We start from the raw sequence: 17,916 nt of genomic DNA, 5'->3' as shown, positions 1-17,916 counted from the left end.
CACAAGAAATACGTCACACACATACAGTTGTTGACAAAATACATTGTACATTATATACCTCAGCTAACTAAACTATGGAAATGTATAATATAATTCATATAGCAATACGGTCTCACTGCACAGCAGGCCAGCAGTTAGCCGAGTCATTGCGCACAATCCATGTTGAGGCACAACGCAGTGACGTGCCTCAACTGGCTGCTGATCACCGCACCGTCTCTTCTCAGTATTTGAACGGCAAATGTGAAAATAAAAACAAAAATAATCTAAAACTGGTTAAGTTAAATGGAAAATAACTTTAGTATAATCACTGGATACATATAACAATTTAATTATTTTTTTTTTCTTTTTTTTTTCTTTCCATGATGGCAGGTGAGGCCGTGCCTCCCCTGCCTCTAGTGACTGCACGCCACTGATATATATATATGTATATATATATATATACTGTATATGTGTGTGTGTGTGTACAGCACAGTACAGGCCAAAAGTTTGGACGCACCTTCTCATTCAATGCATTTTCTTTATTTTCATGACTTTTTTACATTGTAGATTGTCATTTAAGGCATCAAAACTATGAATGAATATATGTGGAGTTATGTACTTAACAAAAAAAGGTGAAATAACTGATTACATGTTTTATATTCGAGTTTCTTCAAAATAGCCACCCTTTGCTCTGATTATGGTTTTGCACACTCTTGGCATTCTCTCGATGACCTTCAAGAGGTAGTCACCTGAAAGGGTTTTCACTTCACAGGTGTCATAGTTTTGATGCCTTCAGTGATAATTTACAATGTAAATAGTCATGAGAGTAAAGAAAACGCATTGTAATGAGAAGGTGTGTCCAAACATTTGGCCTGTACTATACATATATATTTATGTATCCATATCCATCCATTTCCTACCGATTCCTAGTACAGCCGCGTTGCAGCTGATAAGCTAACCCAAGAAGACTAACTCAAGAAGACTTTCGCCTCACTGGCACTATAGGAAGAAGGAAAATCATGCAAAAATACCAGTACAATATGCTGTTATTGTGATGTTTATTCATGTGCATATTCATTCAAATAGATAAACACCACACCACATATAGTTTAACACCAAAAAGCTTGTTCTTGATCTCTTTAGTTCTTACATGTTGCAACAATGACAGCTTAATGACAGTAAAACTCACAAATATCGCAGAACCCTGACTGGAAGAAAGTGCGCTCTAACATTTGACAGCACTAACTTCTGAGTAAATATCTGTATTGTAATGCTATTGTTTGTGTTTCAACTGGGTCCAAGGATCGGTACAAATACTGTACAAAACACAAGCTGTGTAAGAATAGTTGGTTTTCGCAGAACACAACTGTGCTTTAAAGTGTTCACATTCAGTGTCAATGAACCGCCTGTAAATAAAGTTGGTTCAAAGTGCTACGTGTAGCATTTTGTCCTAATGAACAACATGAGATAATTAACACTGATTATGAGTCACAGGAGGTGAACAAACTGTCAGGAAGTGCTGAAAGGGGTAGGGTCTGCATCTTTCTACTCCTTTTCAGACATGTTAAACCAGGGGTGTTCAAAGTGCAGCTGGGGGCCATTTGTGGCCCGCAGATACTTTTTATACGGCATTTAGCGCATTCTAAAAATACTATTAAAAAAAAAAATAAAGGGTAGAAGAAAAGAGCAAACAGGTGAAATAATATATAAATTATATAAATATAAAGAGAAACATTTGCAAGGTAGGCTCTAATAACAGGAAGCTGCCATGCAGGCTGTTTTTTTTCTTTAAAGCTGTCATTGCTAAAAAAAAATAACGAATCAAACGTAATGTTGTTATGAATTATTGACCCTATTCAAGGCTCCAATTACTTCACATCAAATATTCCACCTTGAAATATTTTTTGGGGAAAATGTTGCATATTTTGTGTTTGCCATTTCGAAAACTAAAAAGGGCATGAAACAAACAAAAATAACAAAAAATATAACATTTTGTACTTCACAAATAAATCTGAAGTTGATAAGATTTAAATGCTGAAAGAAAAAAGCATGTTTGACTAATTTGTAACACTTTCGTTAGTGGGGCCCTTTTGGATTCCCAATAATTTTTGTGGAATTTATAAAAAAACCCTCAATACTCAAAAAATACAATGAATTAAACCAATGTTGTTATGAATTATTGACCTATTCAAGGCTCCAATTACCTCACATCAAATATTCCACTTTGAAATATTTGGGGGTGAAAATGTTGCATATTTTGTGTGTTTGCCATATAAAAAAAAAACAAAGTATTATTTGACAAACAAATTTAAATACATAAAAAAAAAATAAAAGTAGCATATCGATTTGAAGCTGATCTACTGATTTAAGTGTTCAAACAAACAAAAGGATGTCTGATTTATTTTTAACACTTTCATAAGTGGGGCCTTTTTGGATCCCCAGGATTTTTAGTGTGATTTATTTTCTTAACTGCTTTTGCTAAAAAATAAAAAAGATAAAAAATGATATCAGTAGAAAAAACTACATTTAGTTTAGATAATAATGAGTCATATATTGGAATATGGGATCCATTATTTAAATTTGTTTTGACTATTAAATGAACCAAAATATGACTTATTATATCTTTGTGGAAAATATTGGACACAGTGTGTTGTCAAGCTTATGAGATGCGATGCAAGTGTAAGCCACTGTGACACTATTGTTCATTTTTTATTTATTTTTATTAATGTTTTTAGTGATAATATCAATGAGGGATTTTTAATCACTGCTATTTTGAAATTGTTACTATATTGATACTGTTGTTGATAATATTCATTTTTGTTTCACTACTTTTAGATTGTTCCGTGTCATGTTTGTGTGTCCTCAATTGCTCCGTTTATTGCTATTCTGAATGTTGCTGGGTCGGGTTTGGTTTTGGAATTGGATTGCATTGTTATGGTATTGCTGTGTATTGTTTTGTTGAATTGATTAATAAATTCATTAGAAAAAAAAGAAAAAAATCATAATGAATCAAGATCAGTGTTTTGAAATATTAATCTATTCAAGGATCCAATTACGTCACATCAAATATTCCCCTTTGAAATGTTTTTTTGTGGAAAATATTGCATGTTTTGTGTTTTTGCCATAACATTTTTTTTTCTATAACAAAAAGGGCATAAATCATATTTTTTTTAAGTTGATCTAGAGATAGAAGCGTTGGATATTAAAAAAAATTAAAAAATAACAAATGACTTTTGTGGGGGTGCCCGGGACCAAACTTGAGGGGCACCCCCACAAATTGGTTTGGTTTTTAAAATGAAAACTAGGAAAATGGACCCCGCATGTTTTAATGTTTCAGTGTGCGGCCCTCAATGGAAAAAACTGAAGCACCCCTGTGGTAAAGTGTAAACAAGTGATGCAATTTAATGTCACCTGCTAGCTTCTCTTCCTGTTACACACTACGTAACGTTCAGGGCACTGGTTTCTGGTTATTCAATGGACGGACGTCACCGTGTTACATTCAAATACTACTTGTGGCATCTTGAAAACGCTAACTTTCACAAACAGACCAAAAGTTGGGTCATATATGTTGTGTTGTTATCATCATACTGTGTATAATTAGTCATATATAAACAAAGAGAGTCTTCATGTCTCACTAACTTTCTCTCTCTTATCAAGTCTATTTGAGCTGATAAAACACATAAAGCACATTCGCATCTGAGCTCAGAACTGTGTCAGGGTTCTGTCCCAGGAGTCTCAGCACTGCTCCTCCCCCAGTGAGTCCGTGTTCTCGCCCAAGTCTATGGAGGCCGCTCTCATCTTCCCCCGACCAGGCCCTGGTCCAGAGTCGGGATCGGGACCGGCTATGCCCCCGTGGCCGGTGTAGACATCCAGGGTGCCGGAGATGGACTGCAGGGAGCGGTCCCGGAAGTAGTGGAAGGCCTCCTGGTCCAGGAAGTTCTGTTCCTCGCGGAGGCCCTGCTCGAACAGTTTGCGCTTGTGGCGGAACTCGATTACAGTTTTGGTGTAGGAGTTGAGCGTGGTGACGGAGGCGGCCATGCAGCACGTGAAGGAACCCCATGCCATGCTGATCGGAAAAAGACATTAATGTTCTCAGAAGATTGTAACCAACATCACAACTGCTGATGGTCGTTGACCAACTGTAACATTTAAGGAAACATGGGAGAATGGAGATAGATTTGGTGGTCCAGTCACTGGATGCACAAGGAACCAGCCTCTGGTGCAGGGGATTGTGGGAGTCTGCTTTGGAAGAACTACAATACTGACCTCATGGTTCAATCAATCAAAATGTATTTACAGTAGGCTGGGCGATATGGCTGAAAACTGTATCATGATATAAGTGTTTTAAATCGGTCAGATTTTCGAATGAATGGCGATTCCTATTTGTAACATATAACACTTATTTTTTGGCGGCCCTCCAGGGGGCAGTCGCAGCCCAACGATGCTCTAAAGCAGGGGTGTCAAACTCATTTTAGCTCAAAGGCCGCATGAAGGAAAATCTATTCGACGCGGGCCGGACTGCTAAAATAAGGGCATAATAACTTTTTAAAAAAAAGACAACTTCAGATTATTTTCTTTGTCTCACTTTGGCCAAAAATAGAACAAGTACATTCTGAAAATGTACATACTACAAATAATAATTTTGGCGAAACACTTGATGTAAGTTGAAAACTCTGAGGGAAAAAATTGGTGCAGTTTTAAAAACACCACGAAGAACACAATTAACTTAGACTTTGTCTGTGTCTTTACAAAGCCATTAACTTTAAGCACTTCCTGTTTGGCATTCTAATGTTGGCAGTAGAGATGTCCGATAATATCGGACTGCCGATATTACCGGCCGATAAATGGTTTAAATGTAATATCGGAAATTATTGGTATCGGTTTCAAAAGTAAAATGTATGACTTTAAAAAAATAAATAAATACATAAAAAAATAAAATAAAAAAGGCACTGCCTTTGCGTGCCGGCCCAGTCACATAATATCTACGGCTTTTCACACAAACAAGTGAATACAAGCCATACTTGGTCAACAGCCATACTGGTCACACTGAGGGTGACCGTATAAACAACTTAAACACTGTTACAAATATGCGCCACACTGTGAACCCACACCAAACAAGAATGACAAACACATTTCGGGAGAACATCCGCACCGTAACACAACATAAACAAAACAGAACAAATACCCAGAACCCCTAGCAGCACTAACTCTTCCAGGACGCTACAATATACACCCCCCACTACCACCCTAACCCCCCCCCCCACCCCCCCACCCCCCCAACCCGGCCCACCTCAACCTCCTCATGCTCTCTCAGGGCATGTCCAAATTCCAAGCTGCTGTTTGAGGTATGTTGAAAAAAATAATGCACTTTGTGACTTCAATAATAAATACGGCAGTGCCATGTTGGCATTTTTTCCCATAACTTGAGTTGATTTATTTTGGAAAACCTGTTACATTGTTAATGCATCCAGCGGGGCATCACAACAAAATTTGGCATAATAATGTGTTAATTCCACAACTGTATATATCGGTATCGGTTGATATCGGATTCGGTAATTAAGAGTTGGACAATATCGGAATATCGGATATCGGCAAAAAAGCCATTATCGGACATCTCTAGTTGGCAGTTTATTAAAAATGTTTGGAAAAGCAACCGATTGTTTCCACAAACCGCTGCATTGGTGAAATCCGCACACTGCCACAACACATTCATTTATCATCATTCAAATATTACAATTATAATTAAACATGGTGTTAGTTATCAAAACGACACCATAGCTTTGTGATGTGGCTTTTGTGAACAGAGCCTGCTGGGACTTAAGACCTGTTTTAATTCTTCCACCTTCTGTAGCCTTTGTTCCGTGTCCATATTCTTGTCTTTGTCTTAGACATTTCATAGTGCCTTCTTAGATGATATTATTTCATTACAGCCACACTTTGTCCACACAGAAAACACACAAGTTTGTTTTTTACCTTCGTGAACATGTACTCTGCCTCCCACCTGGCTTAAAACTCCCTGTTCTCACCGTTCACCTTCCTTTAAGCCATTATTGGGGATGGGGTTGCTGAAAGTTGACGTCTGCTGATGAATAATGAAGCCGAGGCCACTTGCAGTGCTGTAGTGAGTTTGCGGGCTACCTTTGCATTGTGGTTAATGGAGTATTGGTGCGTGCAAAACAGCAGCAGGCGGCTCTGGCCTACGGGCCGGTTCTAATACTAATCAAATATCATCCCGGGGGCTATAGATAATTAATTGACTTAACACCTACAGTTGCGATCAAAAGTTTACATACACTTGTAAAGAACAATGTCCTGGCTGTCTTGAGTTTCCAATACTTTCTACAACTCTTTTTTTTTGTGTGGGTTTTTTTTTGTGATAGAGTGATTGGAGCACATACTTGTTGGTCACAAAAAACATTCATGAAGTTTGTTTTTTTAAATGAATTTATTATGGGTCTACTGAAAATGTGACCAAATCTGCTGGGTCAAAAGTATACATACAGCAATGTTAATATTTGGTTACATGTCCCTCGGCAAGTTTCACTGCAATAAGGCGCTTTTGGTAGCCATCCACAAGCTTCTGGTGAATTTTTGACCACTCCTCTTGACAAAATTGGTGCAGTTCAGCTAAATTTGTTGGTTTTCTGACATGGACTTGTTTCTTCAGCATTGTCCACACATTTAAGTCAGGACTTTGGGAAGGCCATTCTAAAACCTTCATTCTAGCCTGATTTAGCCATTCCTTGACCACTTTTGAAAAATTTGGAGGTAATCCTCCTTTTTATTGTCCCATTTAAAGCACCAGTTCCATTGGCAGCAAAACATGCCCAAAGCATAATACTACCACCACCATGCTTGACGGTAGGGATGGTGCTCCTGGGATTAAAGGCCTCACCTTTTCTCCTCCAAACATAATGCTGGGTATTGTGGCCTAACAGCTCAATTTTTGTTTAATCTGACCACAGAACTTTACTCCAGAAGGTCTTATCTTTGTCCATGTGATGTCAGATGAAACAAAATTGAGCTGTTTGGCCACAATACCCAGCAATATGTTTGGAGGAGAAAAGGTGAGGCCTTTAATCCCAGGAACACCATTCCCACCGTCAAGCATGGTGGTGGTAGTATTATGCTCTGGGCCTGTTTTGCTGCCAATGGAACTGATGCTTTAAATGGGACAATGAAAAAGGAGGATTACCTCCAAATTCTTCAACCTAAAATCATCAGCCCAGAGGTTGGGTCTTGGGTGCAGTTGGGTGTTCCAACAGGACAATGACCCCAAACTCACGTCAAAAGTGGTAAAGGAATGGCTAAATCAGGCTAGAATGTAGGTTTTAGAATGGCCTTCCCAAAGTCCTGACTTAAACGTGTGGACAATGCTGAAGAAACAAGTCCATGTCAGAAAAACCAACACATTTAGCTGAACTGCGCCAATTTTGTCAAGAGGAGTGGTCAACAATTCAACTAGAAGCTTGTGGATGTCTACCAAAAGCGCTTTATTGCAGTGAAACTTGCCAAGGGACATGTAACCAAATATTAACATTACTGTATGTATACTTTTGACCCAGGAGATTTGGTCACATTTTCAGTAGACTCATAAAAAAACAAACTTCATGAATGTTTTTTGTGACCAACAAGTATGTGCTCCAATCACTCTATCACAAAAAAAAAAAGAGTTGTAGAAAGTATTGGAAACTCAAGACAGCCATGACATTATGTTCTTTACAAATGTATGTCAACTTTTGATTGCGACTGTATGTTGTAAAGCAGTGGTCCCCAACCTTTTTGTAACTGCGGTCAACGCTTGAAAATTTGTCCCACGGACCGGGGCGGGGGAGTTTTTTTTTGTTTTTGTTTTTTTTTTGTCATAAAAAAATACAATCATGTGTGCTTATGGACTGTATCCCTGCAGACTGTATTGATCTATATTGATATATAATGTAGGAACCAGAAATATTAATAACAGAAAGAAACAACCCTTTTGTGCGAATGAGTGTAAATGGGGGAGGGAGGTTTTTTGGGTTGGTGCACTAATTGTAAGTGTATCTTGTGTTTTTTATGTTGATTTAATAAAAAATAAATACATTTATTTTATTTTATTTTTTTATTTCTTGTGCGGCCCGGTACCAATCGATCCACGGACCGGTACCGGGCTCGCGGACCACTGCTCTAAAGGATGAACGTGGCTAAAGAGGTTCGGTATTACTGATTACTAGCGCCTTAGTCTGACTATGGTCCGTTTACAAAAAAAAAAAAAAAAGTTTACTTTCTCTTGTTACTCATGCAAAGAATCAACCGCGAGACAACAAGATTGCGCAACCAAACTTGATAGTTTGTTCTGTTACCCGATTGGCTGTTTGCGTGTCACTCCCACTGATCAGTGATCACTTCCTGCGTTGCTCTCGTGCCTTTGCTCATGCAACCAACCTTGCTCCGTAACTTCCGCTTTCTTCCGACTAAGAAGAAAAAAACATGTATCGAACGTCTGCTATTTTTATTGCTATCGATTACGTGTCTACTGCAATGTATATCAATATTATTCTAATGCCCAGCCTTACACAACACATTTGATAATGATTATATGTAGTTTTACATGCAGAAAATAAATGTGAAATACATTAAAAATGAAAAATTATTTTATCAACATTTCTTTTAACATTATCGAACAATCTTGGGGCAAAAATATATAGATCGAACGTTTTATCGAACGAATTTTGTATTGATATTGATTGTGTCTTGTTGTGATATACAGTATATTGATATTGTTGTAGTGCCTGGCCCTAAATTCTATAGCCCTTAAAAACAAGTGTCTCGAAGGGCTTCACAAACTCACGACACTCCCTGATCCACACCGACATCCGGGCAAGGAAAAACTCAAAGAAAGAAACCTTGAGAAGGGCCGCAGATGTGGACCCCACTTCCAGACTGCAATGAATGTCGAGTTGGTGTAATTATGGAATTCTTCCATTATGTGCGGAGTCCGGTCCATCGTAAAGCCAACAGATAGTCATGGGGGGTAAATAAATACGAGGAGGATGTGTGTGGAGAACGTACCAGAACGACCAACCATAGTCCCAGCTGTGAGGCCTCCAGTCTTCAGGACCCAGACTGACTGTGATCTGAAACACTTGTGTGTACATCATGTGGGCCACCATACCTAGAAGACCTGACACACACACGCACGCACACACACACACACACACACACACACACACACACACACACACACACACACACACACACACACACACACACACACACACACACACACACACACACACACACACACACACACACACCACACACACACACACACATTAGTTCCAGCTAAAGCTCCACATGTTCTACAATGTTATGTTCCACCATTGTCTCCCCAGAGGAGGCATCCCTCAGGTATGAGCACAAGCCCATCTTCCTGAGCAGAGTTCCTGTCAGGCCTCACTTAGAAGCCCATCAGTAATGAGCGAGAGCAGCAGTAATGATGCTAATTAGTCATCACACAGCGAGCATCATCCATCAATTACACGGGCGGATATAATCGCTCTGCATCTCGCACTCTATCGAACCTCGCCATCATGTGACCTGGTGTGTGTGTGTGTGTGTGTGTGTGTGTGTGTGTGGCGGTAAATACCAAGTGTTCCTAGATTTATAGCGCGCCATAAAGTGAGCATCATTCCTCCTCAACCTTGACGCCACGTCCTTTTGGATTTCCACTAAACGTGTACACGTGTGTTACATCACGCGCTTGGGAAGGTCAGCACACACTGTAAAAAAATTAATAAAAACAAAGCAAAAAATGTTGAATCAACTTAACTCAGTCAATTTATTTTAATGTTTTGACTGAGTTGAGTTGAGTCAACTTATAGTGTACTACTAGTGTTGTCCCGATACCAAAATGTATTTTGATACTTTTCTAAATAAAGGGGACCGCAACAAATTGCATTATTGGCTTTATTTGAACAAAAAGTCTTACGGTACATTAAACATCTGTTTCTTATTGCAAGTGTGTCCTTAAATAAAATAGTCAACATACAAGACAACTTGTCTTTTATTAGTAAGTAAGCAAACAAAGTCTCCTAATTTAGTCTGCTGACATATGCAGTAACATATTGTGTCATTTGTGTCGGTATAGCTCGGTTGGTAAAGTGGCCGTACCAGCAACTTGAGGGTTCCAGGTTCGATCCCCGCTTCTGCCATCCTCGTCACTGCCGTTGTGTCCTTGGGCAAGACACTTTACCCACCTGCTCCAGTGCCACCCACACTGGTTTAAAAATGTAACTTAGATATTGGGTTTCACTATGTAAAGTGCTTTGAGTCACTAGAGAAAAGAGCTATATAAATATCATTCACTTCATTTTCCATTCTATTATTTTGTCAACATAATTAAGGACAAGTGGTAGAAAATGAATTATTAATCTACTTGTTCATTTACTGTTAATATCTGCTTTACTTTCCCTTTTAACATGTTCTATCTACACTTCTGTTAAAATGTAATTATCACTTATTCTTCTGTTGTTGGATACTTTACATTAGTTTTGGATGATACCACAAATTTAGGTATCGATCCAATACCAAGTCGTTACAGGACCATACATTGGTCATATTCAAAGTCCTCATGTGGACGTAGTTCCTGAGTTTATAAACATAATATAAATAGATAAAAAAATTAAAGACGTTTTTGTGATGCTAAAAAGAATCGATGTAATCATAGTAGTATCGACCAGATAAGCCCCTGTACTTGATATCATTACAGTGGATGTTAGGTGTAGATCCACCAATGGCGTTTGTTTACATTGTGACGCCGGTGAGCTACGGTGTGTAGTGAAGCATGTTTAGCTATTCCTCGTCCTGCAGGGATGATACTTGTAAGAAACGTACTTTATTTGTCACCATGGAGGCGAGGATTAGTGATTTAGAAGTAGCTAAAACACTGCCGACTGCGGATGGATGTTAGCCGCTAGCTAGCTAGCTAGTCATGTCTTAAAGCACCTCTTCCTGAGGGCGTTTCAGTGTTATATATTCACCTTTGTCGTTAGTTTGTAAGTCAAAATACATCCGTTCTCCCTTTTCTGTCTACACACTGTGTCTGCTTGTAAGTACTCCGTGATTGTGCGCTGCCAAACATGCTCGTCTTCTCGTAAACCGGCAATGACACGACGTGACGACGACGAGGGGCGGGAGTGTGTTGGACCGATACTTTTTAGAGGCTGTATAGTACCAAATATGATTAATTAGTATTGCGGAACTATACTAATACAGGTATTAGTACAGTACGGTATTAGGTATTACTACACTTCAAAACATGAGTTGTAACGTTCAGTCTGATGTAAGATGAACTTGCAAATATTAGTTGAGATAACTATAGAATAAGTTGGTTCAATATATTTGATCAAGTTCCTACAACTGTAAGTCAAGTTGGCTCAACATGGTAAATGTATTTATCAGTGATGGGCAAGCTACTTGGAAAATGTAGTTACAAGTTACTCCCGATTAAATGTAGCTGAGCTACAGTAGGGGAAGCTATCCCCTGAGAATTGTAGCAAGCTACACTACAAGCTGCACGGCAAAAGTAGCTAGCTACATCAAAGCTACATTTAACAGCATTTTGTATCTATGGGCCCACATGTATAATATCAATGTTAATGTAAATGAGAGTGTGGGATCACTGAAGTTGCGACTACCGTCCGCCTGTTTGTACATTGATCTTACATCGATGATGTCGTTCACAACAACACAAGCTGATGAGATGTGTTGTGCGGGTACGGAGTGTTCTTGCTAGCTTTAGCTTTAGCTACCTCGTTGAGTCGCTGTTTCAAGTGGTCGTCTAAACGTTTAGTTTAGGACGTGTTTGTGGGTTGAAAGATTATACATTATTTTCCCAAACAAATGTTTCACTCACATTTATGTCAATTTCCTTGTTATTATTTTGCGTTTATCTGCAGATTCTGTTTTATTGGCCGAATATTTGACTCCATCCGTCGTTACTTGAACGCGGAAATGATATGCTTTACTTTATTTCTTGAGTTTAGTGATAGAGCATACTAGCTCGGTGTCAAAAAAAAAAGTAGCAACCATGATGAGATTCCAAACTTCTAGTGGTCTTTTTTTCCACTCACACGCTTATTCATCTGTTTCACCGTTACGCGCTGCCCATTAATCGTTTTTTTCGATTATATTTTCACAATCGTGAGAAGCCATAATCGAAGCCCTAACATATCCCTGTTGCACTCAATAGGGGTGTGGGAAAAAATCGATTCGAATTCAAATCGCCATTCTCACGTTGTACGATTCAGTATCGATTCTCCTTTTTCAAAAATCGATTTTCTTTTTTTTTTCTTCTTTTTTTTTCTTTTTTTTCCTATTTTTCTTTTTTATTAATCAATCCAACAAAACAATACACAGCAATATCACAACAATGCAATCCAATTCCAAAACCAAACCCGACCCAGCAACACTCAGAACTGCAATAAACAGAGCAATTGAGAGGAGACACAAACACGACACAGAACAATCCAAAAGTAGTGAAACAAAAATGAATATTATCAACAACAGTATCAATATTAGTAACAATTTCAACATAGCAGTGATTAAAATCTCTCATTGACATTATCATTAGACATTTATAATAAAACAAAAAAGGAACAATAGTGTCACAGTGGCTTACACTTGCATCGCATCTCATAAGCTTGACAACACACTGTGTCCAATATTTTCACAAAGATAAAGTAAGTCATATTTTTGGTTCATTTAATAGTTAAAACAAATGTACATTATTGCAATCAGTTGATAAAACATTGTCCTTTACAATTATAAAAGCTTTTTACAAAAATCTACTACTCTGCTTGCATGTCAGCAGACTGGGGTAGATCCTGCTGAAATCCTATGTATCGAATGAATAGAGAATTGTTTTGAATCGGGAAAATATCGTTTTTGAATCAAGAATCGCGTTGAATCGAAAAAAATCGATTTATAATCGAATCGTGACCCCAAGAATCGATATTGAATCGAATCGTGGGACACCCAAAGATTCACAGCCCTAGCAATCAAACTTGGATTTTGACATTTTGGACATAAACACTCCTTAATCTGCCTTTTTTGGTGCCGCCAGTACCTCTACGACCAGCGTTCCTAACCGTATGATCCCACCACCAACAACTCAGGGAGACTGGTTTAAATAGTCCTCTAGGTGAGGAGGGACACACTCAGAAGTAGGGATTAAGCTACTGCAACATAATACAAACACAACAGGAAGTGGAAACAAAAATAAGAGCGCAAAACTGGAAGTGAACCCCCAAAAAACACCAGAAAGACAACCAAAAACAGGTCATTACAGTCCTCTCAGAGAGGAACTAGCGTAAACAGTGAATAACATCTTAATTACATGTAACTGTTGCTGTTGGTTTTGATTGATTGATTGAGACTTTTATTAGTAGGTTGCACAGTGAAGTACATATTCCGTACAATTGACCACTAAATGGTAACACCCGAATAAGTTTTTCAACTTGTTTAAGTCGGGGTCCATTTAAATTGATTCATGATACAGATATATACCATCATATATACTATCATCATAATACAGTCATCACACAAGATAATCACATTGAATTATTTACAATCAGGGGTGTGGAGGGGGGGTAGGATATGGACATCAAGTAGTGGACAGAGAGAGAGAGAGAGAGAGAGAGAGAGAGAGAGAGAGAGAGAGAGAGAGAGAGAGAGAGAGAGAGAGAGAGAGAGAGAGAGAGAGAGAGAGAGAGAGAGAGAGAGAGATCAGAAGGCATAAGAAAAAGTATCTGCATTTGATTGTTTACATTTTATTATTAGCAATCCGGGGAGGGTGTTAGTTTGCGGTTTTGAAGGAGGATAGAGATGCCCTTTCTTTTATACCTGTTGGGAGCGCATTCCACATTGATGTGGCATAGAAAGAGAATGAGTAAGACCTTTGTTAGTTCGGAATCTGGGTTTAACGTGGTTAGTGGAGCTCCCCCTGGTGTTGTGGTTATGGCGGTCATTTACGTTAAGGAAGTAGTTTGACATGTACTTCGGTATCAGGGAGGTGTAGCAGATTTTATAGACTAGGCTCAGTGCAAGTTGTTTAACTCTGTCCTCCACCTTGAGCCAGCCCACTTTAGAGAAGTGGGTAGGAGTGAGGTGGGATCTGGGGTGGAGGTCTAGAAGTAACCTGACTAGCTTGTTCTGAGATGTTTGGAGTTTCGATTTGAGGGTTTTGGAGGTGCTAGGGTACCAGGAGGTGCATGCGTAATCGAAAAAGGATTGAACAAGAGTTCCTGCCAGAATCCTCAAGGTGCTTTTGTTGACCAGAGAGGAAATTCTGTAGAGAAATCTCGCTCGTTGGTTAACCTTTTTGATTACCTTGGTTGCCATTTTATCACAGGAAAGGTTAGCCTCTAGAATGGAACCTAGGTAGGTGACCTCATCTTTCCTGGTGATAACAATGTCACCTACTTTTATAGTGAAGTCATTGACTTTCTTAAGGTTGATGTGGGACCCAAACAGGATGGATTCTGTTTTACCCAAGTGTATGGATAGCTTGTTGTCAGCGAGGATTTTCTCCACCTGTGACTTGTCCTTGCCGGATACCAGCAAGGCAGAGTCATCCGCAAACAAAAACAATTCACAGTCGCATGCCGATGACATGTCGTTTATGTATATTAGGAACAGTAAAGGTCCCAATATACTGCCTTGGGGGACTCCACAGCTCACCGAGAGGGGGGGGGGAACACGGTGCCGTTCACCTCTACCACCTGCTCCCTCCCCTCCAAGTAAGATTGCATCCAGCTCCATGAGGTTTTGATAAATCCGATTGCTCTGAGCTTATCCAACAGTATAGCGCGGTTAACGGTGTCAAAGGCCTTCTGAAGGTCCAGCATGACCATGGTTTGTCTGTTAGTGAAAAAACTCACAAAGTTATGGGCGGATTTTATTTTCATTTCTATGTTACCTTACGTTTACTTTATTAGCTTCAACTTCTGTGTGAGTATGCTAGAGGCCCCACACAGACAAAGGCAGTGGATGACTGACAAGAGGGTTCACTCCATTTTTTTCTTTCCGTTATAAATAGCTCAAAAGGTGTGGGCGGACTTTCTTTCAGGAAATGTCAGAAACGAGATAAAGTTACAGTGGAACCTTAATTTGCAAACTTTTATATCAAGCCAAATATGCTTCCGTGTGCAAAACATTTCTCTGTGTTTGAACGCATCATTTATTTATTTTATGTCCCGCCTGCAGCCATTTTGTGCCAAAGAAAACAGAATTTTTGTCGTCCACGTCACTTGCTGCGAAGTCCACTACTTGTCACTTTTCTCAGTGCTTCAGCGCGTGCAATTTTCTGTGTTTTCTCCCCTTTTGACAAGTTCTGTTTTATTTTGCTAACTCGATATGAGTCCCAAAAAGACACCAGACCAGCATGGAAAGAAGGAGGGAATCAATGTGGAGTTGAAAAAAAACCTCTTTGCGAGGAGTACATTGATGGAAGAATTGGCAAAGCAGGCTTCGTACCACAGCAAGTTTAAATTGTGATGAGACAGGACTTTTCTGAGGAAAAATGCCTAAGCAGACTTATTTCACAGCAGAGGAGATGACTACCTCTCGTTCAGCAGCGCCTCTTCCAAGAGCAAACACAAACACACACGGCCCTCCCCCCGCCCCTTTCTTCTCACCCTCTGTCTGCTCCTTTCTCGTCAGCTCCTCCTTTGACAATGTAAATGAACAGGGATTTTACTTTTTTAAATTATTTTAGCAATATGAGTTAAGGATTTTTGTGATTTCTGATCGTTTGTGAGGACACAAAAGGGACTTTATTCAATTTATTTTTTGGTGTAATAATTATAATGAAGACTTTTCAAAACAGGTTACAGGTTAAAAAAAAACATCTTCTGGTTGCACGTAGATGGCCTGAACATGTTTTTTTTAAAAAGGGATTCTTGTGTATAAGTGTGTGTGTGTGTGTGTGTGTATATATATGTATAATTAATTTTTATATATGTATAATACATTTTTATATAAATATATAATTTATATATATATATATATATATATATATATATATAATTTATATATATATATATAATTCATATATATATATATATATATAATTTATATATATATATATATATATATATATATATAAAATTTATATATATATATACAGTATATATATATATATATAATTTATATATATATATATATGTATATATATATATATATATATATATATATATATATATACATATGTATATATATATATATATATATATATATACATATATATATATATATATATACATATATATATATATATATATATATATATATATATATATATATATATATATATATATATATATATATATATATATATATATGTATGTATGTATATGAATATATATGTGTATGAATGTATATACATATGTATATATATATTATATATATATATACACACTACCGTTCAAAAGTTTGGGGTCACCCAAACAATTTTGTGGAATAGCCTTCATTTCTAAGAACAAGAATAGACTGTCGCGTTTCAGATAAAAGTTCTCTTTTTCTGGCCATTTTGAGCATTTAATTGACCCCACAAATGTGATGCTCCAGAAACTCAATCTGCTCAAAGGAAGGTCAGTTTTGTAGCTTCTGTAACGAGCTAAACTGTTTTCAGATGTGTGAACATGATTGCACAAGGGTTTTCTAATCATCAATTACCCTTCTGAGCCAAAGAGCAAACACATTGTACCATTAAAACACTGGAGTGATAGTTGCTGGAAATGGGCCTCTATACATCTATGTAGATATTGCACCAAAAACCAGACATTTGCAGCTAGAATAGTCATTTACCACATTAGCAATGTATAGAGTGTACTTCTTTAAAGTTAAGACTAGTTTAAAGTTATCTTCATTGAAAAATAAGGACATTTTAATGTGACCCCAAACTTTTGAACGGTAGTGTATGTATAATTTATTTTTATGTATGTACAGTATATATATATATATATATATATATATATATATATATATATATATATATATATATATATGTATATAATTGTAATTGTATTTATTATTTTTAATGGATTTTTGGAGAAGTAGGAATTGATTTAAATTCGGGATGAATAAGAATCGCGATTCAGCTGTAAATCGATTTTTTGTGCACCCCTACTAACCATCATATACATTTTTTTCTTTACTGAAAGAACTGAATTTATCGATGAAGCTGCTCGATGTTCCCTTATTGACTTCACAGCCTTGGCGGAGGTCGTCTGTTGTCCACCATGTGATAAAGTGTAAAACTCGTCAGAGGAAGAGGACTGTTGCTCACTTGTGATGCGAGGAGGCGGTCTGGTGCAGGCAGCGCCAGGTTTTTGGGTAAGAGGTTTAAGACCACTTCAAATCCCTGGCGGCCAACACAGAGGAAAACCTCTGACCCAGGTTGACCTCTCACGAACCTACGCCGCTTTCTCGCCGCGTTTCTGATGGACTGATGCTGGCAGGACGTGTGCACACACGTGAGGTGTGTAGCGATGAAGGTGTACAGTTAGGAACATTTAACCATGCTTGACTAACAAGTGTGTGTGCGTGTGTAAGCATCCCACTTACCGGACAGCACGGTGAAAACGGCGGCGAAGGCGTTGAGCTTGAGTCCGTCGATGACGTTGCTGGAGTGGAAAAGCTCCAAACACATCAGACTGAAGCCCACCACAAGCAGCAGGATGTAAAGAACCTCGGACACCACCGACAACCACAACACGCCTGCACGCATCACACACATCACACACGGTAAGCTTCTGATGCAACACGTGCCGCCATAAAATATCATTCAAATGGCAACAACAACATTATCAACTTCATCAGGGGTCTAAACTTTTTCCACTGAGGGCCACACACTGAAAAATTAAAGCATGCAGAGGCCATTTTGATATTTTTCAT

General features: G+C 38.3%; 2 protein-coding genes across 2 annotated transcripts in view; one reads left to right on the top strand and one right to left on the bottom strand.

Moving 5' to 3' along the window:
* hoatz (HOATZ cilia and flagella associated protein) overlaps positions 1–17,916 on the top strand; it is an 89,663-nt gene that overhangs the window by 54,771 nt on the left and 16,976 nt on the right. The window lies entirely within an intron of this gene.
* The window catches only part of gsg1l (gsg1-like), a 44,765-nt gene continuing 27,884 nt past the window's right edge, over positions 1,036–17,916 (bottom strand). Inside the window, exons 3-5 of the mRNA XM_062050293.1 lie at positions 17,587–17,739; positions 9,031–9,142; positions 1,036–4,045 (exon numbers count right to left, since the gene is read on the bottom strand). Of these exons, the coding sequence (XP_061906277.1) occupies positions 3,715–4,045; positions 9,031–9,142; positions 17,587–17,739 (596 nt within the window). The 3' untranslated portion in view covers positions 1,036–3,714. The remainder of the gene's footprint in view (positions 4,046–9,030; positions 9,143–17,586; positions 17,740–17,916) is intronic.

This window comes from Entelurus aequoreus, linkage group LG06 (assembly GCF_033978785.1).
Source record: "Entelurus aequoreus isolate RoL-2023_Sb linkage group LG06, RoL_Eaeq_v1.1, whole genome shotgun sequence".
NCBI lineage: Eukaryota > Metazoa > Chordata > Actinopteri > Syngnathiformes > Syngnathidae > Entelurus > Entelurus aequoreus.
The sequence above is the reverse complement of the archived record's forward strand: the minus strand, read 5'-3'. Positions and strand labels throughout refer to the sequence as shown.